This window comes from Urocitellus parryii, chromosome 6 (genome assembly GCF_045843805.1).
Source record: "Urocitellus parryii isolate mUroPar1 chromosome 6, mUroPar1.hap1, whole genome shotgun sequence".
Lineage (NCBI taxonomy): Eukaryota > Metazoa > Chordata > Mammalia > Rodentia > Sciuridae > Urocitellus > Urocitellus parryii.
In genome coordinates, this window is record NC_135536.1 from 13630412 (window position 1) to 13655763 (window position 25352).

The 25352-nt window shown below is 32.0% G+C and overlaps 1 protein-coding gene across 1 annotated transcript in view; it reads left to right on the forward strand.

The window, feature by feature from the left end:
- The window catches only part of Tc2n (tandem C2 domains, nuclear), a 38565-nt gene extending 13449 nt beyond the window's left edge, over positions 1 to 25116 (forward strand). Inside the window, exons 4-13 of the mRNA XM_077799921.1 lie at positions 379 to 612; positions 7106 to 7273; positions 8330 to 8421; positions 9949 to 10024; positions 10538 to 10638; positions 12223 to 12339; positions 15691 to 15882; positions 19733 to 19847; positions 21922 to 22121; positions 24310 to 25116. Coding sequence (XP_077656047.1) covers positions 379 to 612; positions 7106 to 7273; positions 8330 to 8421; positions 9949 to 10024; positions 10538 to 10638; positions 12223 to 12339; positions 15691 to 15882; positions 19733 to 19847; positions 21922 to 22121; positions 24310 to 24420 — 1406 coding nt within the window. The 3' untranslated portion in view covers positions 24421 to 25116. The remainder of the gene's footprint in view (positions 1 to 378; positions 613 to 7105; positions 7274 to 8329; positions 8422 to 9948; positions 10025 to 10537; positions 10639 to 12222; positions 12340 to 15690; positions 15883 to 19732; positions 19848 to 21921; positions 22122 to 24309) is intronic.
- The last annotated feature ends 236 nt before the right edge of the window (positions 25117 to 25352 follow it).

Genomic DNA, 25352 nt, shown 5'->3' on the forward strand with positions numbered 1-25352 from the left:
ATGATGCCCATTACATTCCACCATCATTGCTAACCCACTGCCCCTTCCCTTCGCCTCCCATGAAACCCATTTTTAAATGACTAGATTTTCACTTGAAAGAGTTATGAAATCAACTACAAAATAAACTTATTTTTCATCAATGAACTTTATTAGGAATGAATCTTTAAAAACTACTTTTAACCATTATGATGTGATAATGTACTTTAGCAATAGTGTATTAATTACTAGACTTCCCTCAAAATTAACATAGATTCTGGAAGTGCTTATAGGACCTAAGAGTAGTTTATGTGTCAGAAATTTCTAGGTTTAGATTATTATATGTAATATGATTCATATTTGTGACTTTTTTTCTACCTTTCTTTTTTCTTTTATATGCAGTTTCTGTGGAAAGAGACAGTAAAGCAGCAGTCTCAAATAGTCAGACTACCACTATCTGTATACCTCCGTTGACTTCTGTTTCTGTAAAGCCTCAGGTTGGCTGTACTGAGGATTATTTGCTTTCCAAAATACCCTCTCATGGCAAAGAAGTACCATTTGTGGTGCCTAAGTTCAAGTTATCTTATATTCAGCCCAGGGCACAAGGAACTCCTTCTCATCTGGAAGAACTTGAAGGTAAATAATAAAATAGCAGGATTTAAAACTTAACATACAGCATTTTAAATACTGTCATTGATGTTATTTTACTCTTTTATCTTTAATACAAAATTTATATTAAAATTATATATTTTGTTTTTATGTGTTTTGCTCTTTCTGTAGAAGAACTGAATGTGTAGTGTGTTTGAAGGGTCCCAGTATGAAATCTGATCACATGTAATGCATTTGTATATAGATTTGGTGTTTTAAAATAAGAATAACATACATCTCAGTAATCTTTCACATATCTAGAAATAAAAAATAAAGGAATTATTCTGTATTTGATCAGTAAACATAAAAACAAGTAGTTTCTCATCTACCACTTTCTAAAAATTGGTACAATGAGAAATAAGGAAACAGCCAGGTAGTCCTTTTTCCTTCCCTTGTTTCTTCACCAGTCTGTCTCCCAGACTAAGTAGCTACCTGAATAAGATAGATTCATTGGCTAATATTTGGCTTATGTTGTAGAGGCCAGGAACTAATGAAGATAGGATGAAACAATATGTAACTTTTAAAAATAATTTGTATTATTCCACTAAAACTCCACCAGTGACTTTTCCCCCTCAAATTTTTATTAGAAAAATTTTAAACTTACAGAAAAGTTGGAAGAACTTAACAGTGAGTACCTACCTGTGTGTTTACCACATAAATTCTCATATTAGCATTTTCAGTACTTGTTATTATCACATGTCTATTCACCTACCTGGTCTTCTACACATTATTAATCCCCCGCTTTTTTTTTTTTTTTTTTTTTTGGTGAGGGATGGGGAATGCATTTTAGAGTAAATTGAAGACATCAATATGCTTCCCTCTAAATACTCAAAAAAGTTTAGTAATCTGTTTACAGTTTCTTCTTTTGACATGAATCTTATAGACTGTGAGCTTCCCAAGTGTATATGTGCTGAATTTTATGTATGTTTATTGAATATTGAAGAGTATGTACAACAGTATATTCCAAATTCCTGTCACTATTTTTTTTTCTGCCCTATCCTCTTTCCATCTTCTGAGATTCCAATTACACACATTTTGAGTTTTGATAATGTTCTATGGCTCTCTGAGACTCTTCATTTTTTCTAATCATATTTTTTTCCTTTTTCTTCATTAGTTTGGGTAATGGTGTTCTCTTTTCAAGTTCACAGTCTTTTACTTCTGTAATCGCCATTCTGCTGTTCAGCCTATTTAGTGAATGTTTTATTTGAGGTGTGCATTTTCAATTTTAGAATTTATATTTGCTTCTTTTTCTTATTTTTTTATGTGTCTCACACAATTTTCTATTTTTATATTACTTCAAGCCTATTTTATGTCTTTAAGCTTTAAAATCTTTGCTAACTTTAACATCATCAAGATTTGGCTTCTGTGACTTGCCTTTTTTCTTGAAAATGAGTTAACATTTTCCAGTTTCTTTGTATATGGAATAATTTTGAATTATATTCTGGACATTGAATGTTATGTTGTAGATACTCTAGATTTAGTTACATTAATTTGAGAAATTCTCTTTCCCTCCTCTCCTGCCCCCATTTTTCCTTCCTTTGTCCCTCCCTTCCATCAGATATGTAACACGGTTAAATGTAGACTGCAAATTCTGTCTTGGCAGCAACCTTGTATGGTGATTCATGGATCAGTCAGATATTTGAGCAGACTTCCTTTATAAAATTTGGAACTCTCTCCTTTCCAGGATTCCCACCTTTCTTTCCAGCAGCTCTGGTTGCCTGGAATTCTGCTTTCTGATTTTTCTATGCATTTGCTGTTGGAGTTTTACATATCCCGTGTGGTGTCACTTTTGGCCTATACTCAGGCTTAAAGTTATCAAAACAGATAACTCACTTTAGGCCCTTACCTTTTTTTCAAGAGTCAACTGGTGTCCAGAATCTGCACTACTGTTCTTTATTCTTCAGTGCCTTTAGGGATTTTGTTTTGTCTAGATAATTTGTTGTTATCTATAGGAGAGTTGGGTCTGGTAGGAGTAGTTTTTGTTTTTTTGTTTTTGGAAAGAAGGAAAGATGAACCCAGTGCATATCTAGTATCTCTCAAAAATAGTTTTTCTACTATCATGCATAACTAAAAGAACAAACTTTAAAAAAAGTTCTTGCTCACAGGATATCCTGCTCAATAGATCTTATTGCTTTATTTCATACTCGTTAACAACATTAGGATCAGACTGTGCAAGTAATCTCATAATCATTTATTCACATTATACATGGTGAACATGTTTTCTTATTCAGTGTTTTTATTTATTTATTTTTGGTACCAGGGATTGGACTCAGAAGTGCTTTATCACTGAGCCACATCCCCAACCCTTTTTGATAATTTATTTAGAGACACGGTTTTGCTGAATTACTCAGGACCTCACTAAGTTACTAAGGCTGACTTTGAACTCACACTCCTCCTACTTCAACCTCTGGAGATGCTGGGATTATAGGCATGTACCTCCATGCCTGGCTTATCCATTGCTTTTTAATGACTCCATAGTATTTCATCATATGGGTGTACCATGATTGTTTAATACATTCTGTATTCTGAGACACACAAGGTATTTTATGTTATGGCTTTTCTTTGTTTTTCTCATTGCACTCACTAGAAAACAAATTGCATTTTGAGTTGAATGAGTGAAAAATTAACTCTTAAATTGTAGGTTCATTGAGGATGTAGTAAAACTATCTAATTTTTATATATTGAAGAGAAAATTACTCTTTAAAAATTTTTTTAATTGTAGATGAACACAATTATTTTAGTTATTTATTTTTATGTGGTGTGAGGATTGAACCCACTGCCTCATGTATCCTAGACAAGTGCTGTACCACTGAGGCACAACCACAGCCCAGAAAATTACTTTATTTACTTAGATTCAAGAAGTATTCTTGGAACCTAAGTCTTATGTGTGTAGGTGTGCATGTGTGCATGTTCAAGTGATGGCCTGAGACGGAGGACAAAGTTTTGAGAAGGTAGACCCCTATCAATAGCAACTAAAATTATAATTCAAGTATATTTGAAGTTTTTTTGTATATGGAATAATTTCTGGTCTGACTTATTTTCCTTCAAGTGACAGGATTTCATTCTTGATAATATGTGTGATTTATAGCTGTACCTTACTGCCTTCATAAAAAAATTACTATTAACATTGCGCTGTTCTGTTTTTTCACATATCTACTTACCTAGCCATTAAGAATATGCATTTTAAATTTAAAGAATTTTAAATAGGCTTTTGAGAAGGATGAGCAATCATGTAACTTTACATTTAGTTTTATTCTTTAGTAAATTGAGAGAAATTCTATACTATCTCAGGGAAAAATTGAATTTCTCTAGTGAGAAAAATGAAATGAGAATACTGTATTCTTTTTTAAGTGTAGCTTTTTAAGCTAGTAAATCATCTTGGTGCTACTACTGTAGGATTTCTTGTATTTGAAGGATTTCTTCCTAATGATCAGGCTACTTGGGTTACTATAAAGATTTGTAATATTGTTTGTGTGCTAAATGATCTCAGTGTCTGTTTATAAGATATATAGGTAATGAATCTGACATCACAATTCATTAGGCTTCTCTCCCATGTGCTAGATATACTTGGTTGTAATAGATATTTGAACCAGGATGAGGATAAAATCCTACTTCATATTCCGTATTTTATTTTTCTCTTCCTAACTCTATGCAAAATCACTTATTTTATATTTAGCTAAATTCAGAAAATACCAGTTTCCGTGTGTTTCATTTTAAGTGGGACAAAAAGAATTAAAAGATGACAGTAAAATAAACCTTTGAAAAACTTCATTTTATGTCTATATTTTATTCCTAAAATGATCATTAACCTTAAGAAATTTTTAAATTGTGAGATATCATACACACATAGGCTAATGCACAAAACAGAAACACATAGTATAGTAAGTTATTAAAGGAAGCAAAACATCTGCAGACAGCACAAGGTAAATAGAGTATCACTAGCAACCCAAAAGCCTCCCTGTCCCCTTCCTGACAGTCACCCAGGGTATCAGAGTTGCATTTTTATGAACACTTATTAATCATACAAATTAATGGGTTTTGCTGTGACATTTTCATGCATGCCTAGAGAGAAGCCTAATGAATTAGTGCAAGGATTACATTCACCCTCTGGTGTGTCCTCTCTCACCCTGCCCTTTCTCCCTACTCCCTCAGACTCTCTTCCCAGCTCCTCATAGTTACTTCTCTACTTTCTGGTCATCTTTTTATAATTTAATATTATGTTTTGAGTTTCCACATGTAAACATGTAATATTTGCCTTTCTGGTCTGGCTTATTTTCCTTCAAGTGACAGGATTTTATTCTTTTTATGCCTTAATAATTACTGTGTGTATGTACCACATTTTCTTTATCCATTTGTCTGTTGATGGTCCATAGACTGATTCCATATATTGGCTGTTGTGAATAGTGCCTCAGTAAACATGGGTATGCAGGTGTCTTTTGTATGCTGACTTCATTTCCTTCAGATATATACCTAGGAGTAGGATAGTTGGATTATCTGGTGATTTTATTTTTAGTTTTTACATAATCATTATAATTTTCTAGTTTTTCTTCTTAACAATTAAGCACATATCCCTTAAATAGAGGTTTAATTTTTTTCTGTGTTCTGACCTATATTTAAACAAAATGATATTAGTATATATTCTTTTGTTTATGTTTTTCATTCAACATTGTGAGATTCTTTCACATTGTTAGTTTTAATTTGTTTTCATATCTGTATGTAAATGTACATTACAATTTATTCTAAATAGCATAATATATGGTATTTTTTGTATAGAATATTAGAAGGTATTTTTATGTAGCAGGTATATACTACTTTTTATCTGTTTTACTGTTATTTACATTTGAGGTTCTTTTTCAATTTTTGGCTAGTAGAGATAATGATATTTATAAATTCTTGTACATGTCTCTTGGTGTACACATAGAAATTTCTGTTGTATATATGTCTACAATGACATTATTGGGTCATTGAGTATAAATATCTTCAGCTTTAGTAGTAACTGCCAAACTATTATTCACGGTGATTGGATCAATTACATTCACACCAGCAAAGTACAGTTGTTTACATTGCTTCTTGTCAGTGTTTGCTCTTGGTAATATTTTTAGTTTCAGCTATACTGTTGTGTGGTAATATTTCAATGGGGTTTAAACTCATATTTCTTTCATTATTAATGAGGTTGTTGACCTCTTCTGTTGTTGCCTGTTTAGGTCATAAGCCAATTTATATTGAGGTCTGTCTATCATTTTTGTACTGATTTATAGGAGTTCCTCATATGTTCTGGATATAAGCTCTTGCCAGTTATGAGATCTCCCACTCTGTGGGTTACCTTTGTATTCTCTTAGTCTTTTGACAAATGGAAATTTTGACTTTTAGTATAGCTGAATACATTTATGGTTAATATGTTCTGTGTTCCATTTAAGTAGTATTTCCCTGTCCTAAGTTTGTGAAAAAATTACAAATTAACAAGTACAGAAGCTTTACTTGCTTGCCCTTGGCACTTAATTTAGATCTACAAGCCCCAGGGAATTAATTTTTGTCAATATATTTGGTTGAAAGAAGGCTTATAGTTTTTTCCATATCAATATTGAGTTGTCTTAATACTTTAGAGAAAAGACCATCCTTTCCCCACTGCTCTGCAGGGCTACCTCAGTTATAAATCAAGTGTATACACTCAAAAAATGAGTATCTCTTTCAGGACCTTTTATTCTGTTTCACTGATCTATTTTCCTGTCACTGTGCCAATATTCTATTCTTTTTTTAATATTTATTTTTTAGATTTAGTTGGACACAATACCTTTATTTTATCTGTTTATTTTTAGGTAGTGCTAAGGATTGAACCCAGGGCCTTGCATGTGCTAGGTAAACGCTTTACCTCTGACCCACAACCCCAGCTCCCAATATTCTATTATTACAACCCCATAGAGAAAATATTTTTTTTCTTAAAGATTATCTTTTTTGCTTATTCGTAATCCTACTGTTTCCATATAAATATTTTTATTCATCATCTTGTTATTTAATTTCTAACTTAATTGCATGTGGTAAGAAAACATACTTTATATGAGTTCAGTCCTTTCAAATTTAAGAGCTGTAAGTTTATCTCAGCATGTAGTCAAGTTTTATAAATGTTCTGTATCTTCTTGAAGAGGGTGTATCTCCAAGATTTTTTTTTTCCATTTCAAAGATGTTCTATATGTTAGAAGAAAAATAAAAAGAAACTCAGATCACAAAATACAGAATTGTCTCTAGGTCAAAGAGAAAATGCCAGAAATTTGCTAAACTGTCTTAAGAGCAAGATTCCTGACTATTCCCTTGCACAATAGTTGATGTAGTTAGAACTTCATAAATGTGTGCTCATTTTTTAAAGATATCAAAGGCATGTAATTTAGTATTACTTGAAATATAACATTTTTTTCCTTTGTCTTGAGTGTACCATCTGTTGGACCAAGGAGACGATGTTGTAAAACATTAGAAATGCTTTTTTCAGGATCTGCCAGAGCATCTTTTGGAGATCGAAAGGTGGAACTTTCCAGTTCGGCCCAGCATGGGCCCAGCTATGATGTGTACAACCCTTTCTATATGTATCAGCACTTTTCACCTGATTTGAGTCGGCGTTTTCCTCCTCATTCAGAAGCAACAAGACTGTATGGATCAGGTCTGAAAAGTCTTTTGTGCTTTTCTTCTGTGTGTCTCCTTAGCAAATTTAGCAATCAAATTAAATCTGAGACCTGGATGATATGATTCTTATTATTAAAAATAATTTTTAAATAAGAGAAAAGCAGGCTTCACAAGTGTTATGATAAACAGCATGATTTCTCTCTGTTGTTATAATTAATTTAAAAACTGAAAGATTGATGTATTGTGTCTATTGGTAGTTACAAATTTTAATTAATTTTTCCTTTTTGAAAGTTATTTTTAGATTATTTTTATTAATTTATGTACCTTCTATCCAAACTCTACAACAGATATTTACAAGTTTTTTCTTTTGTGTTCTAGTCAGAATGACGAGTTTAAAAATGTATGATGTAATTAGAAATAGAAACAAAGAGAATAGAAATACTTAAATAACTATAACATTTTTATACTTTCATATTTGAAACTATTCCAATTATAGACTACCATGTGTGTTTCTAATTCATAAATCCCCATTGTTTTGTAGGATGATGATATATCTAGCTTTCTCTGCCACTAGATTCAGGGTGGGGTACTGAAAAAAAGGAAGAAATATTTACTGAAGGAACTGTTCCCCACCGTACTAGAATATAGCATAGGGTTGGTTTACCGAGTTCCTTTCTTCAAGGCCCTTTCAGGTTACGAAGGACACTAAAAAGACAGGAGCACATAAGATTCAAAATTGATTTCTTTTTAAATGTGATAAGTGCTCATTAAATAGTTGAAGTACATATAACACAAAGTACTTACATCCTATCCTCTTAGATAGTCTTCTCAGATTGAGGATTGGGAAACGTGAACAAAAATCCATTTTGATATGGATATGGAAATGTGTTGTTTGATTTCTATTTCAAACAAAATAAAATAATGAAAAATAAATGTTTTAGATCTCATCAAAAGGCTTCATTTCTTATATAGATCTGCACATAATTTTCACAAAGTATTTCTATAGAGATTTAGTTTATAATAATTAAGTAGAATTCCAGTGTTTCATTTTCCTTGTTATAAAAATAAGCACTTCTTTCTTTTCCCTGTGTAGTTTGTGACCTAAGGACCAGCAAACTTCCTGGTTCCCCTGGCCTAAGCAAATCTATGTTTGATCTTACAAGTTCATCTCAGAGATTCATCCAGGTAAAATAGTTATATAATTTTTTAATATGTGATAATTATTTCAAATTAAAAATTCAGAAATGCATAAATCAACATTAGAATAACATGCTTTTTGTGGATATAGCTATTCTAATATTTGGACAATAAATACATTTCCCATATGCATTACTTTGGGAAGTTCCCAGTTGACTAATGAAAGACAGTATTTTTCTTTTGTTCTTTTTTTGTGTGAATTTTCTCTCAGTTGGTATGCACTTAAGGAATCTTGAGGCAGTTGGAATTTTAAATAGTATAATTAAAATACTTATCAACTTTCCTTAATGTTTTTATTAAAAATTAACATTCCTGGGCTGGGGATGTGGCACAAGCGGTAGTGCGCTCGCCTGGCATGCGTGTGGCCCAGGTTCGATCCTCTGCACCATATACAAAGATGTTGTGTCCACCGAAAACTGAAAAATAAATATTAAAATTTTTTTTAAAAATTAACATTCCTATAAAGGTGGGGAACTTTATTCACTTATATTAATACAGTATCCTATTTTTGAGTTACTTTGTTTTTGTATTTTGTGGTACTGAGGATTAAACCTAGGGTCTTATGCATGCTAGGCAGTCACTCTACCACTGAGCTATATCTTCGCCCCTTTTTAAAATTTTATTTTGAGGCAGGTTCTTGCTAGATTGTCCAGGTCAGCCTCAAACTTGCAATTCTCCTGGTAGCTGGAATTACGAGCATGTATGGCTAAAGCCAGGGAGAAAATTTTTGATACTTTCAAAAAAGTTTTCATTTTTAATGCAAATAAACTATGACTATTTAAAATTAGAAGATAGAGATAAGCAAAGTAGCATGACAAATTATCTGTATTCCTGTAAATGAAAGTAAATTTTGTGTAAATGTTTTTATATACACTTGTGGGCTTGTATGTGTGTGTGTGTGTGTGTGTGTGTGTGTATACATATATACACACATACATACTTGTGGTTTATACAATGGAAATGTATTCTAAATCATCCTTAATAAAAATTCTCAGTCAATTTCTTGCAGAATTAATTCTTTATAGCAACAATTCTTGACCATGCATCAGAATTATTTGGAGAGCTTGTTAAAATACAGATTGCCATCCCTTGCTGCCCAGAATTTTTGATTCAGCAGCCCTATGGTGGAGCCTGAGTTTTTATTTCTACTAGAGAGACCATTGTTTAATATGCTGTTTTATAGGTTTTTAGGTAACTGGGCATTTCCAAACATATTCTAATTGTCATTAATGTTTCTGTATAGAATTTAAGAAATAATCTCTTTCTCTTTATTATAAAACCAAACCAAAACCAGCAGAGACATTATAGTATATTTTTTCGTAAGATGTTTAAAATTTTCCTGATAACACACAGAGAAAACTTATTTTTCTCTTTAATTGTCTAAAAGTGAAAATTCTGACCAGTAACATTGTCAAAATGATTAGCATGCAGTTTGATGGGGCAGGTATTGGGGCATAAGTATCTGAATCCTTACAGTTTGATATGTAATTTCTAACTAAAAGATTTTATTTGTAGAGACATGATTCGTTGTCTAGTGTACCCAGTAGTACATCTTCAAGAAAAAATTCTCAGGGGAGTAACAGAAGCCTGGGTAAGGAATATAATATTACATTTTTATACTCATTAGTAATTTGAAAGTGAACATGATCAGTAAAAAAAATTCTACATGATTATATCTATATTGACAGTATTATCTGTATATAGATACTCAGATCAGATGGTTATTTTTCAGTGTTCAGGCATGAATGAATCAGTTTTTAAAAAGTGAAGCTATTAAACATCTTTGTACATTTGTTTTAAAGTAGATGAATGAAGAAAGTTCTAGAAGCATACCGTACTAAAGTCATATAAACATTATTTGAGATAGTTTGTTAAAGCTTTAACTAAAATTTTCCACACTGCAGTTTGGGTAAAATTTTATATTTTGTAGTTATATGGTTTATTTCACCTCTTGTACTTTAATAAAACATAGAAGTATGATTTTTGCCTTACTAAATTGGAAACCTTAAAAAATAATTGTTGGCATTTTTCAGTTGTGCTCATAAAATTGAATTTAAAAGATTACATGAAATTTTGAAACATTTTTGTCTTGTTTACAATTCAGATACGATTACTCTCTCAGGAGATGAAAGAGATTTTGGCAGATTGAATGTGAAATTGTTTTATAATTCTTCAGTGGAGCAGATCTGGATCACAGTTTTACAGGTAAATTAGTATAGTTAATACCAACTTTTATTTCAAAATTAAATATTTAGACACTTATCTGTTGTTGCCCTCTTCTGGGGAAAGATGTAATAGTTAGTCTTTGGGGCTCTGGGCTGCTCTCCCTTCTTGAGTGGGCACAGAGCCCCAGCGCGCTGGAATGGATCCCCAATAAATCCCCTTTTGCCAATTGCATGGAGTAAGTCTCTTGTGTGGTCTCTCCCTCCGACGCTCCGCCTGACCCCCCCTTACACTATTTTAATCAATATTTTTTTTTTCTGCTGTGACCAAAAGACCTGACAAGAACAAATTTTGAGGAGGAAAAGTTTATTTGTGGAATCACAGTTTCCTGTTACATAATCAAGATTTATTTTTCTTGTTTCTTTTTTGTTTTTGTAATAGTGGGGCTTAAATCCTGGGGTGCTCTGCTAGTGAGCCACATCCTCATCCCTTTTTATTTTACATTTCATTTTGAGATAGGCTTTACTTAGTTGCTGGGAATGGCCTTGAACTTATGGTTTGCATTTTTCTTTCTTTTTTTTTTTTTTTTTTTTTTTTGGTATTGGGGATTGAACCCAGGAGTGCTTATTAGTAAGCCACATCCCAGCCCTTTCATTTTTTATTTTGACACAGGGTCTTGCTAAATTGCTGAGGCTGGCCTAAAACTTGCAATCCTCCTATTTCAGCCTCCTGAGTCATTGGGATTACAGGCTTGCTCCACCATGCCCAGCAAGAAATGTACATTTTTCTCTCCCACCCCCTCTTTGGTACCAGGCACTGAAACCAGGAGCACTTAATCACTGAGCCACATCCCCAGCCCCTTTTTGTGGAGAGTGGGGGTTGGGTACTGGGGATTGAACTCAGGAGCACTGAACTACTGAGCCACATCCCCAGCCCTATTTTGTATTTTATTTAGAGACAGGGTCTCACTGAGTGGCTTAGCACCTCGCTTTTGCTGAGGCTGGCTTTGAACCCTAAAAAAAAAAAAAAAAGTAATAGTTAGTCTTTGGAATTTGGGGTTCTATAGTGTTTTTCAGGAAATAGTATTTGATAAAGCATTTAAGAAGCAGGTATGATGATGCATACCTGTAATTCAGTGACTTTGAGAGGATGAAGCAGGAGGATCACAAATTTGAGGTCTGTCCCAAAATAAAAAACAAAAAGGGTTGGGGATGAAGTTCAGTGGTAGAGTGCCCAGGGTTCAATTTCTAGTACAAAAAAAAAAAAAAAGCATTTAAGAAAATAAAAATGTGTGTGATGAGTATATGTATTTTTTTATGACTTTATTCATTTACGTGGTGCTAAGTATCGAACCCAGTGCCTCACGTGTTAGACAAGCGCTCCCCCACTGAGCCACAACCCCAGCCCTATTTGTATGTTTTTAACTGCAAGAAGAAAATTGGCATATCTATATTTAATATCAAAATTATTTTAATGTGGATGAAACATGAAGTCTCAATATATACTGAAGTTTATTTAAAAACCTTGAAAATCATTATCCAAAGCCATTAACTCAACAAATACATCAAATATTTGTATTGTCAGAGTCCTTTGTAAAATTCCAACTATACTATTTAATTTTTTTAGTGCAGAGATTTAAGTTGGCCTTCTAGTTATGGCGATACTCCCACTATTTCTGTAAAGGGAATACTAGCGTTGCCCAAACCAGTGCATTTCAAGTCATCAGCAAAGGAAGCTTCTAATGTAAGTGACTGTTTATGTTTGAATTTCCTTTCTGTTCTTCTAATATTTATCACTTTTATCCATGTAAAGAATAAGAAAGTGTTTTACTTTTGGGAAACTAAAAATTATGTGTTCTTGCTTTTTAAAGATAATTTTTAGTCTCAAAATGTTTTGATATTTTATTGTCTAATATTAAGATTCATTTAAAAAGAAAATTTTGATCACTAAAATATATAGATTAACAGTATCTAAAATATATATTTAAAAGGAAAATAAATGTGTATATTTTCATCTTTTCTTTTTCCTAACTGGGCTTTGAAAAATAATTGCACAATTGCAATTAATCACTTTTAAATACTTCCAGTTACTATAAATGGAGTAGTTTATGTTCCTGGCTTTTATAAATTCTTATTTCACATTAATTTAAATACATACTCATTATTATTTTTTGACATAGAAAACTTAGGGTTTTATATGCAAATGAAAAGAACTACCATTTAAAAATAAGAATTCAAATGACTAATAAGCAAAACATTACTGTTTCTATCAATCATAGAAATACAGATTTAAATTATATATTGATCTTTTTTTCTTATTAAAATAAGGAAATATTTTACAAGTATGCTACAACATACAATTTTCTAGAAATGATTTTGACAGTACACATCAAAATCTTATATATTTCTAGTAATTCTACCTGGAATCTACTCCTTGGAAGTAATCTGAAATCCAAACAAAACTGTTTATAAAATAGTCTTGGTGGTTTTTTTCATAGTGAAAAGTTAAAAATAATCTCAAGGCATCATAGAGGAATGATTGAAAAACCTGATGGTATACCCATTTAATTAATTTCTTCAGGCTGCTGTAAAAAAAAAAGTGCCACAAACTGGATGGCTTTAAAACAACAGAAACTTGGGACTAAGGATAGAGCTCAGTGATGGAGTGCTTGTATAGCATGTGTAAGGCTCTGGGTTCAACCCTTAGCATGGGTGGGGAGGGGGGAATAGAAGTCCAAAATCAAGGTGTCAGCAATGTTGGTTCCTTTTCTTAGGGGGAATCTGCTCCACTCTTCCTTCCAGATTCTGCTATGGCCAACAATCCTTGGCTTTTCTTATTTCTTGGCTTTGCCTCCATCTTCATATGGTGTTCTCTCTGTTTCTGTGTTTTCACATGGCCACGTACTTACAAAGATACCACTCATACTGGATTGGGGTCTACCCTATGCCCATATTACCTTATTTTAACTTTATGAATCATATCTGCAATGAGACATTTGCAAATGATGTCACATTCTGAGGTACTGGGAGTTAGAATTTCAACATATCTTTTTTGGGGATACAATACAATTCAACCCAGAACACTATGTGATAGAATACTAGGCAGCTGTGAAAAATTATGGATAGGAAGAGTTTTTAAGGACAGGGGAAAATGTCCTAAATTATTGAAAAAGTCAGTGATCAAAAATTGGTGTGTGTATGTATGTCACGATCTCACTTTATGAAAATATGCATCATAGAAAGTCTAGATGGAAATAAATCTTAACTCTGGTTATAATTATATCACTCAAAGAAGAATACTTTCTGAATTAAACAATTTTACTTTTTAAAAAATAAACTAGATTAACTTAGGAAAAGTTAGAGGGAAAAATGTTTGCATATTGGAACCTACCTACATAGGATCTTTCATTTTTAACATTTATTTTTATACAGCAGATTTTTGGGAGATCCCTATTGTGGCAAAATGTGGAAACTATGAAGTAAATCTGCACAGACTTGCTTAATTTGTAAACTTGTTTAACATTTTATGTGCAATGTATTGTCAGTGTGGTCCTGTGGCTTGAAAGTCTTAAAGAAAAAGTTCAGTAGTGGTAAAATTCTAGAAACATGATTCTGACTGTGCAGATGTAAGTGATTATATTATAGTACGGGTGAAAATTTGGCCAAAATTTTTTTAGTGCAGAGTATCAAAAATATTTATGTTAGTTGCCCAGATATCTTGCCTTTTCAAAAGGATACACTAAAGATGGAAAAAAGGAAGTGTATAGAAAAGAACCGTCTAGTGTTTAGTCTCCTTTAAGAGATAATTCAAATATGTCCATGTGATAATTCAAGATTCTGGGCACTGAACATGCTCACATGTGAGATTCTTGAACTACTCTAACTGTTGAAGAATTGTGGTAAATAGTAGGAAAGATGTCCTAGATCCAAAGATTAAAAAACAGTTTAATTTCTTTTTTCTTTTTGGTGCTGGGGATCGAACTTAGGGCCTTGTGCATTCAAAGCAAGCACCTTACCAACTGAGCTATATCCCCAGCCCCTACAATTTAATTTTTAAAAAGGGAAAAAGCTATATTTTGGTGAGCTCAATGTTAATATTGACCTGAGTTCCTAGGTAATTAAAAAGATGATTTGTGAAGTTGAGGAAGGTAATATCCAGAATAAACTCGGGAAAAACAAGTCATGGCTCTTCTCATTTTCATTTATATTAAAATTTTTTTTTAAATTACCCAGATGCCCTTCAATAGATGAATGGATAAAAAAATGTGGCATTTATACACAACGGAGTATTACTCCACACTAAAAAATGACAAAATCATGGAATTTGCAGGGAAATGGATGGCATTAGAGCAGATTATGCTAAGTGAAGCTAGCCAATCCCTAAAAAACAAATGCCAAATGTCTTCTTTGATATAATGAGAGCAACTAAGAACAGAGCAGGGAGGAAGAGCAGGAGGAAAAGATTAACATTAAACAGAGACATGAGGTGGGAGGGAAAGGGAGAGAAAAGGGAAATTGCATGGAAATGGAAGGAGACCCTCATTGTTATACAAAATTACATATAAGAGGTTGTGAGGGGAATGGGAAAAAAAACAAGGAGAGAAATGAATTACAGTAGATTGGGGAAGAGAGAGAAGATGGGAGGGGAGGGGAGGGGGGATAGTAGAGGATAGGAAAGGTAGCAGAATACAATAGTTACTAATATGGCATTATGTAAAAATGTGGATGTGTAACCGATGTGATTCTGCAATCTGTATTTGGGGTAAAAATGGGAGTTCATAACCCACGTGAATCTAATGTATGAAATATGATATGTCAAGAGCTTTGTAATGTTTTGAACAACCAATAAAAAATAAAATAAAAATAAATAAATAAATACTTAAAAAATATTATGTTGTTATATTATGTCATATATAAATATGTAACAATAAATCCCATCAGTATGTACAAATATAATGCACCAATAAAGTAGGAAAAATATTTTACTGTGGAAAAAAATTTAAATGTAGTTTTTCTAGATATAAAGGTAAAATATCATTTTGTAATAGTATATCAAACTTTTTTCAACCCTTTATATATTTTATTGTTTTTTAAGGTTATTGAATTTTTGGAAACTTTTGTATTTGCTATTAAACTACAAAATCTACAAACTGTAAGACTTGTATTCAAGATTCAAACCCAAACTCCCAGGAAGAAAACCATTGGAGAATGTTCTGTGTCGCTTAGAACTCTCAGCACACAGGAAATGGATTATTCTTTGGATATAATACCACCTTCAAAATTTTCTGTAAGTGATAATAATATGCAGTGTTAAAAATATTCTGTACTTTTAGAATGGCTTAGTGGATAGTGTTTTGTTAGTGGAGGATAACTTAAATACTTTATTAATTATGGAAATAGGAAAAGTCTCAAGAAGTAATATCGTTTCAAAAATTGATGAAAGGTCAACATAACTGTTTCTGTATTTTAAAATAACGTTGGATTACCTTCTCCTAGCACATTACTTATTAATGTTTCATCAGATATAGTAACCCTGAAACATGAATAACTTTAATACATTTTTAAAAGTTTTTCTAGTAGCTGGTGACTTGGGAAAAACAACAAAGAATCATAAGGTCAAAGTCCAAACTCAATCTGAGATTGCCCTGAAATAGATTAGGGAAGTTGTTTTAATCCTGGGTAAACTGTATATCTGTTCATAAATAGGTTAGAATGGAAGTTGGGTTTTGATTTTTTGGTGTTTAGAATGGAACCCAAGACCTCATGCGTGATGAGCACCTACTGAACCACTGAGCTACATTCCCAGCCCAGATTTTTTTTTTTTTTCAAGCTTGCTTACCTATAGTGCTTGATTGATTTCTGAGACCTGATGTTTACTTCTCTCAACTGGCCAGCTGAACATTGTCTTTATTTAGAGATTCCTAATAATTTAATTATGTAGTTTCTGTGTCAGGATAGAGATCAGTCCTGAGTTTTATAAGATCTAATCTATCGGTGATTTTAAACTTATTTAGGACTTATATTTTACCTACTTCCAAAAATATTTAAGATTACTTGAAGTGCTTTTTAACCCTTTCTGTACATTATAATTACCTGGCAAATTAAGGTCAATAAAATTTCTTGAGGGTTGGAACAGAAGCATTTGTAGTTTTCAAAAGTTCCCCAAGTGATTCTAATGTGTAGCCTTGCAAATCACCAAATTGTAGGGGAAATTAGAAACTAAAACATAAGAAACAAAGGTTACTGTAATTAATCAGAAGAATTGAAATTTCTGATATCTTTTTCCCTGTTAATTTTAATCCCCAATGTTTTCTTTAATAGCATTTATTATGTCATATCATTATTTAAGTTACTTAATTTTAAATAAAACAAAACAAGTCTCAGGTTTCTGTTTTCTTCATATTTTACTGTGCTGTTAACTAAGGTCCTACCATATTGTTGATACTATATATTTGTATGTAGGCAGGTATGAAAAAATAAATGATGAATGAAAGCATACCAAATGAGATTATTGTCCTTTTCTGTTAAAACATAGCAGCTGTGACAGGAGTTTGTCACTGGCAGATTTGACAATAGTAGACAGTAATCTGCAACCATCTTTTACAGAAGATACAAAAACACTAATCAAATAGGTTATTCATACATTAAAACTCTAAAGACAGAATATATCAGAAGATAAGTCAGTGAAGGTATTTTCTGGGAAACTGAGATATTATATGCCTGGAGAATTTGAATGAATGATTATGACTGGATTTCTATTAAATTATATTTCATATGTTAGAAGTCTTATAAACACTTGGTTTCTACTGGATGTCACATGCTAGGTATATAAAGATTGATGACTTGAAATAAGAGCATTTGTGTTATTCAGGACCAATGAATTTATGTTACCAAGTACTGATGTTTCATATTATTGGCTAAGATAAGAATAATATTGTGCTTTGTTTTATGTTCTGAAGAGGAAAATAGATATTGTAATTATGCCATTGAAAGAACCAGACTTGTCTACCCACTATCCACATTGATAACTGTTGCACCACGAATAGCATTGCTTTGTATAAAGCTAATGATTTTTTTTTTCAGGAGAGTTCCTGACCTTGGCCAATACTAATGTATTTACTTGACCTCAAATTTTGATATTGAATAGATAGAAGAGACAAAGTTTGCCTGAAGAAGTAGTTGACCTTTATAGAGATTTACCTTATGGCTGACTCGTTGCTAAGTAATCTACTGTTCATACCGCTCTTCTGCGCCTGTGCATTCCTTTTCCTATGTGGAGATCAGTGAAGCTATTTGCACAGCTAGTAAATAGTCAAAGAATCCAGATTTGATTCCAGAGCTAACCCTCTGAACTCTTCCATGTATGTTCCCTTTGAAGACATTTTCAAACATCATCAGTTTATGATTCTTCCTGATTACAGTTGGCATCTCATTTTTTTAATGGTTCCAGGAAGGCTAATAAATTTTTCTTTAAAAATTGGTTCGTTATTCAGGAGCAAATATCATACCTTCTACAGTTTTATGCTTATTAAATATAGTCAGTACACATCAACTAATTGATTTGTATTTTAATTTTTGGTTATTATGAGATTGAAAATTATTTTGAATATTTTCTCATGAGCTGAATTAATGTCCTGGAATATAAACTGAATTTGTGAGATAACCTTGGCAAGTAGAAAATAGCAAACCCATTGCCAAATGCTACTGTTTATGAGAATTAACTCTACAATGTGTAACAATAAGAGAAGTTTTGCCACTTTCAGCTGTTTTCATAAGTGTTATTTAATTATGGGTGCAAAACCATAATGAAAAAAGTTTAATCATGGTTATCTTTGTGTTTTATAAACAATAAATGATTATAGTTTTTTAATGTATTAATTTAAATGCCAAGGGCAGAAACAACTTTTTTTTTAATCAACAAAGACTTTATTTTATATATGGCTATCCAGTTAGTTCATGCAAAAAGAGTTGTTAATCAGTTCTCACTTAGAGTAAACCTGAAAAGCAATAAATTTGCTTATTTAAAAAGTCAGCATTGTTGCCCGATTGAACAGTTTTATTCTCATTTTAGAGTTTTTCGAGAGGAAATTAACCTTAACTCAAGTTTCTACTTTTTAAACATTTCACTTTTTACTCTCTATTTCTTGATTTCTCATGGCATGACAGTTATAAAACACAGCATCATGTTTTAAGAAAAGACCCAAGCTTGAGGTGATGTCATGTACGTAGAAAGGTTTTTTTGTTTTTTTCCCCCCTCAATGAGTGATTAAGGTACTGGACAGTTACAAATATGTTAACCTTTTTGTAAAGTATCATTCAACTGTTCTGTAGCTTTACTGCAATCACTTCTAGTAAGTCTGTAAATGTTGTATTCTTATTCCCATTCTTGTTCTTTTCAATACATGAACAGTGATCTTTTTGTGTCTGGACAACTTCACGTTTCTCTTTTACTTTTCACTCCAAGTACCTTGGAATCCAGATGAGTAGGATTTGTGTTGTATTTCACAGACAAATCACCAGCTTTCTTTTCCTGTTGGTAAGCAGTACTGACGAGCATATTTTAATCCACCTCCCCACCTGTTGTTTTCATCTTAAAGTTTGCCTCAGTTTTTTTTTTAAAACCTTTTCCTTATTATATACGGCCTTATCACTGATTAGCTTCCTTCTTGCCAGCTTCCTTTGGCTTGTTCCCATTCAGGATAGATATGCAACTCTGGATCCATAAATCTGTTTATTACAGCAATCCTTTGTCTTCTGATTTTTATAGCATCTACTCTGAATTCTAAAATTAGGAAACTCAATTGACTACATTTAATTATTTTAAAAGTGCATTCCTTCCTGTTGGTTTATTTCACTGGCAGTTTTTCTGTTAATATTGCCTAGGAATTTAATTTGTTTTTAAGTTGAATTGTCTTTTAGTATTACTGATATTGAAATCCGGTATGTAGGTGTACAGACTTTCAGAATTGATGCAAATGAATGCCTTACATTTACAGAATCTATGACATTTATCTTCTTATTTTATAACTAATGGCTTTGAGTGTCAATAGAAAGCAAAGCTTTCAAAAACTGTAACTATTTTTGAAATATTTCCAAACTTTATTATTGAATACTGAATGATACTTTTTGATATACAGGTTTGCCATGCAGAACTTGAATTGGGGACTTGTTTTCAAGCAGTAAATAGCAGAATTCAGCTTCAAATTCTTGAGGCACAGTATCTTCCAAGCTCATCAACACCTCTGACTTTAAGTAAGTGTATCAGTGTTCAAAGTACATCAAATGCAGAGAGATTACAATTCAATAAGAATGAAGAGACCAGTAGAGTGATGTCTTTCCTTTGCTGGATGCACAACCAGGACTTGTGATACTTTAGTTGGCTAGGCCTAGTAACTTGGCCACCCCTAGAACTGAAGGTTTGAGGTCAGCCCTATCTCCCAGGCTAAGAGGAAGGTAGAATTGTTCCTTTTTACTATGAAAGAAGGGAATTAACTATCTGGGAGCAGGCAAAGCAATAAATGTCCACTGTAACAATGAATGTCCACTGTAGAAAGGATAAAAATAAATGAAACTGAACATTCAATTCCAGAAGCTACAAAAACAAAAAATTGAAGGAAAGAAGTAAGCTGAGGTTGAAGTTATAAAATGTGGAGACAACAGCAGATAACACAATCAATGAAACTAAACTTTTCTTTGAAAGGACCATTAAAATAGGCAAATCTGTAGCAGGTTGGATAAAGCAGAAAAATAGACAAAACATGAATGATATTCTGAACCAAGAAAAGGATATAATTTTAAATTCAGAAGAGATTTGGTTATATATAAGGCAATACCAGGTGTAACAATACTAATTCATTTGTACATCTATATGAAATAAATGACTTTCTAAGAAATTTACTCAAGAGGAAGAAATCTAAAAAGAATAGCCATGAAAAGGGAGAGAACTCTCTCTCATAAAAAGCACTAAGCCAATATTATTTTACTGACAGATTTTACCAAACTTTCAAGGAACTTCTGATTCCTTTTTTATATAAGCTATTCTAAAGCAAGAAAAAAAGATGGAAAATAATTTTGTTAGCATATTCTTGATATCAAAAGAGATTAGATAGCACATACATAAAATTAACTCTACACTAACATCACCTATGTAGATAGATAGAAAAATCCTAAAATAAAAGTAAGCAAATAGAGGGAAGGGAAGAATAGAAGTTTATTGAATTAGACAAAGAGGAATGAAAGGAAGGGGGGGGAGGTGGGAATAGGAAAGACAGTAGAATGAATCAGACATAACTTTCCTGTGTTGATACATGAATACATGATCAGTGTAACCCCACATCACATATAACCACAAGAATAGAATCCTAATTAGAATAAGCTATATTCCGTATATGTATAATATGTCAAAATATACTCTGCTGTCATGTGTATCTAAAAAGAACAATTTTTTTAAAAAGTAAGCAAATAAAGTCCATCTTGGAATAGTGAGTCGAAAGGACAACAGTGGAAATTTACAAATACAATATATTACATTAACAGGTGAACTCCCTAGATCAAAACTAATGATCTCTATTTTATAAATTTAATGCTCAGGTCTCTTGGTCCTCACTCTGAGACTCCCTTCCTGGGAGTTCCCTCATCCCCTTCTTGTTACCCTGAAATCCCAGCTCTATTACCTGATAACGTGGCACATTCTGCTCGAGCCATAAGCATGCTGTGCCAGTCAGACTAGGGCATATGCTGAGGTGAAAAGCTATAGTAAATCTGAATTTTAGTGCAGTTCCCATCTTTGAAAAGTTTCTTTCCTTCACTTTTTTCCTGATTTTAATCAATCTTTATTTTTATTATTTCCCCAAAATTTATAATTATAATCTATGAGAAGCTTATTAGTTCATAAAAACTATTTTACCATTGTTGGAAGCTCTACATCTCAAACTTATTTAAAGAATAGATTGTTTTCTAGTGGCATATGCTTTTAGAGTCTCAAGCAAAAAAATTTATCTATATAAAATTGTGAAATAAATACCTCATCTGTCCAAAGAGTTGGTACCTCTCTTTTGTGTAATCCTTTTCAGTGTATACACCTTTGCTCCTCATTGTTATTTATGCCTATGATTCTACTTGTTAATGTCATTCAGAACGAAGATTAAATTTGTTTGAAGTTATAGTAGTTACTTGTAAAATGCAGTAAAGATTATAAAGTTACTAGAGATGTTTTCTTTTATCAAACAGTTGTAGCTCATTGAACATTTTTAAAATAGCTTATTTATATATTTACATTAAACATAATATATCTTTATGTGGTATTTAATTAGAATTTGTTTCATAGGTTTTTTTGTGAAGGTGGGAATGTTTAGCTCAGGAGAGTTGATTTATAAGAAGAAAACACGCTTACTGAAGGCCTCCAATGGAAGAGTAAAGTGGGGAGAGACTATGATTTTTCCACTTATACAGAATGAAAAAGAAATTGTTTTTCTCATTAAGCTTTATAGTCGAAGCTCTGTAAGAAGAAAACATTTTGTGGGCCAGGTTAGTTTATCTTTAATTTCTTCTGTGTATTTTTCTATGCATTTAGACAGTGGTTAACAAAAGGAATACGGGATTAAACTAAAGTTGAATAGTGTAAGATTTCTTAGTATAAATTACAATTCAGTGTTGACACAAAAATCAAATCTCATCGGACTTATTTCTTTAATATAAGTAGTTGGAATTTCTGAGCAATCAGGCTTATCTTTAAGCCTTTTTCTCAGCTTTTCAACTTTAAAAACTAAGATCAGTTTTTAGGTATTACTGACTCATTCCTTATGGAAGAAGACATTAAGTGTTTAAATTGAATTGGTTAAAACTTTGAATATCAAATTTACCTCATTTTGTTTCAGCTTCAATTCAATATTTAACAAGAGAACTTTTTAATTATATTAGATTTGAATTCCTAGAAAACAATTTTAATGATGGTGGAGATATTTAGATAGTCAATACTAGTGTCTGGATTGTCTATTTTAAAATTCTTAGTAATCTGTATAGGACAATATAATACTGGCTTACTTGCCAACACTACAGGAACTTGTTTCCATTTATATTTTTTTCCTTATTCTGAATGGATTAATAGTAGTTTTCTTTTTTTTACAATTATTTGAGCCACATTTAAATTACTGGTCTAAAAGCTTCCTCTTCATAGTAAACTGTTATTAGTAGTCTATGTGTAGTCCTCAAATTATAAATATGATTTTTTAAAGATTGATATTAACTTTTTGACTCACTTTTTCATTTAATTTACCTAAAATGTTTATTTAAATGTAGTTTTGTTTCTGCATTTATTTGGAAAATAGCTTGAATTTGAAAATTTGTATAACTATATACTTTTGATAGCTATGAGTCCTATGAAGTCAATTTAGTTAAAAGTTTTTCTGGGTGTGGGGATGTGGCTCAAGATGTAGCATGCTCGCCTGGCATGCGCAAGGCGCTGGGTTTGATCCTCAGCCCCACATAAAAATTAAAAATAAAGATGTTGTGTCCACCGAAAACTAAAAAATAAATATTAAAAAAAAATCCTCTCTCTCTCTCTCTCTCTCTCTCTCTCTCTCTTAAAAAAAAGTTTTCCTGTATCATCAAACCTTAGCTATCATGTATGAATGGAATAGGATTCTGGAATGTTTTTGCTGGTTGTCTGCCTCCAACAGACTCTTGAGTGGCGTCAGGTGTCACCATAATGGGATAAACAAATGCAGGCTCAAGTTCTCCCACTCCTGTTTACCAACCAAAGCACTCTGATGTTACCTGTTTTATATGTTGGGGTTCTTTGTAAGATATTATTTGAAGGAAATTTTTTTCAGACCAAGAAAGAAAAGGAAAAATATTTGAAAACCAGTGAGTGATCTGCTCCAATCTCTTTACTCAGAGAAGTTAATTCCAAGGTTATAGCATTTGTTAATGCTAGAGCCATGGTACAGATTTTAGATTCCTTGTCCACCTTGTCTCCATGATATAGCCATTATGGTGTCTTAAATTTACATAATACTATATAATTTTCCCAGGTTTATTCACACACATAATAACCTAAACCCCATAAGCGATAGACACTTTGAAATTACTCTGGATCAAGAATGACTATTTATTAAATTTCAATTAAGTTTACAATTGTATTGAATAAAAAAGGTTTTTAAAAATACACATTCCTTATTAATTGAAATCATGATTAGCCTCAGTTTAATTCATCTTTATAAAGTTGTTTTTGAGTGGTCAGAATCAATTTTAAGTTGAGCTCCTAGAATAGTTGAATAAGAAAGGAAAGTTGGAACTATTTGGGGGGAAATGATTTTACAAAACTCTCACCTTGGATTTTTTAAAATATTTATTTTTTAGTTGTAGTTGGACACAATACATTTATTTATTTATTTTTATGTGGTGCTAAGGATCAAACCCAGGGCCTCACACATACTAGGCGAGTGCTCTACTACTGAGCCCCAGCCCCATCACCTTGAATTTTTAAATGATTTAGTTTATATGAAATAGTCTTCAGAATGACTAAACAGTTTAAATGTTTTAGAATTTAAGTCTCAAACAGATAAATTAAATTTACTTTTGGGAAAATGGAAAGTTGTTTACTTATAAATATGTAAACCAGACTTCAAATATTTTTATCAATAAGAGTAATAAACTGTTTTAACTCACTTGTCGTAATTGTGTCAAGTTAAATGATTGTACTGTTCCTTTACAGATTTGGATAAGTGAAGACAGTAATAGCACTGAAGCAGTGAACCAATGGAAAGAAACAATTGCAAATCCAGAAAAGGTTGTTACCAAGTGGCACAAGTTAAGTCCATCCTGAAGACTTCACACATTAATTTGGTGAAGAAACAACTTGACATTCTTTTAGAAGACTTAGAATTTTAATTTGCTAAAAATTATAATAAATTTTATCAAATATCCAAAGTGAAGGAAATGCTTTAAAACAGTGCCAGAAGAGACAAAATAAAAGCGTAGTATTATTATGGCAGTTAAATGACTTATAAAGTCTATGAGAATATAAGCCATACATAGGAATTTATGTATTATGTTTTTTGCTTTTGTTTTTTAAGTTTTACCTAGATATTTAAAACCTGCTATAACAAGCCCTGTTAGTACTACTAGACATTTAGATGACTATACCTTTGTTCCAGTGCTAGGCATTGTTAATTACATTTTTGTTCCACTGTTTACCTCTTCCTGTATATTTTCTCTCAGCAAAAATGAATTGAACCATTTCAGTTGTTTTCTATATTTGGGGGAAGATAGTGCCCTGTGTTTATAAATTTATTACCTATAAGGCATTACATTGCTATTTTGTAAACTACTTACTTCCAAGAAACTTCAGAAATAGAAAGTACATTTAGACGAGCATAAACAAAAACACCAAAAGATTGAAGTTTAATTTGTGACCCAGAATTATACATATTTTGCTGTTTCTCTCCATTAGATACTTTCGTCTTTTTTTTTTTTTTTTGGAGTTAAAATAAGATTATCATCCATATGGTCCATCCTAACTAGCAGAATGAATAAGTTTAAATAGAAAATATTTTATGATAATCATTTCCTTGCTTTTAGTTTTTTAAGTACAAATTACTTGTTCTGTAATCTATAATGTTAGAGTATTTTGTCATGTTTTTTATAACTATACCTGATAACATTATAGAGCAAAAATTTTCTATTGCAGGTTTCTTTCAGTTGCTTATTAGAACTCAGTATAAGGGGATAATTTCAGCATAGTTGTCCATATGAACT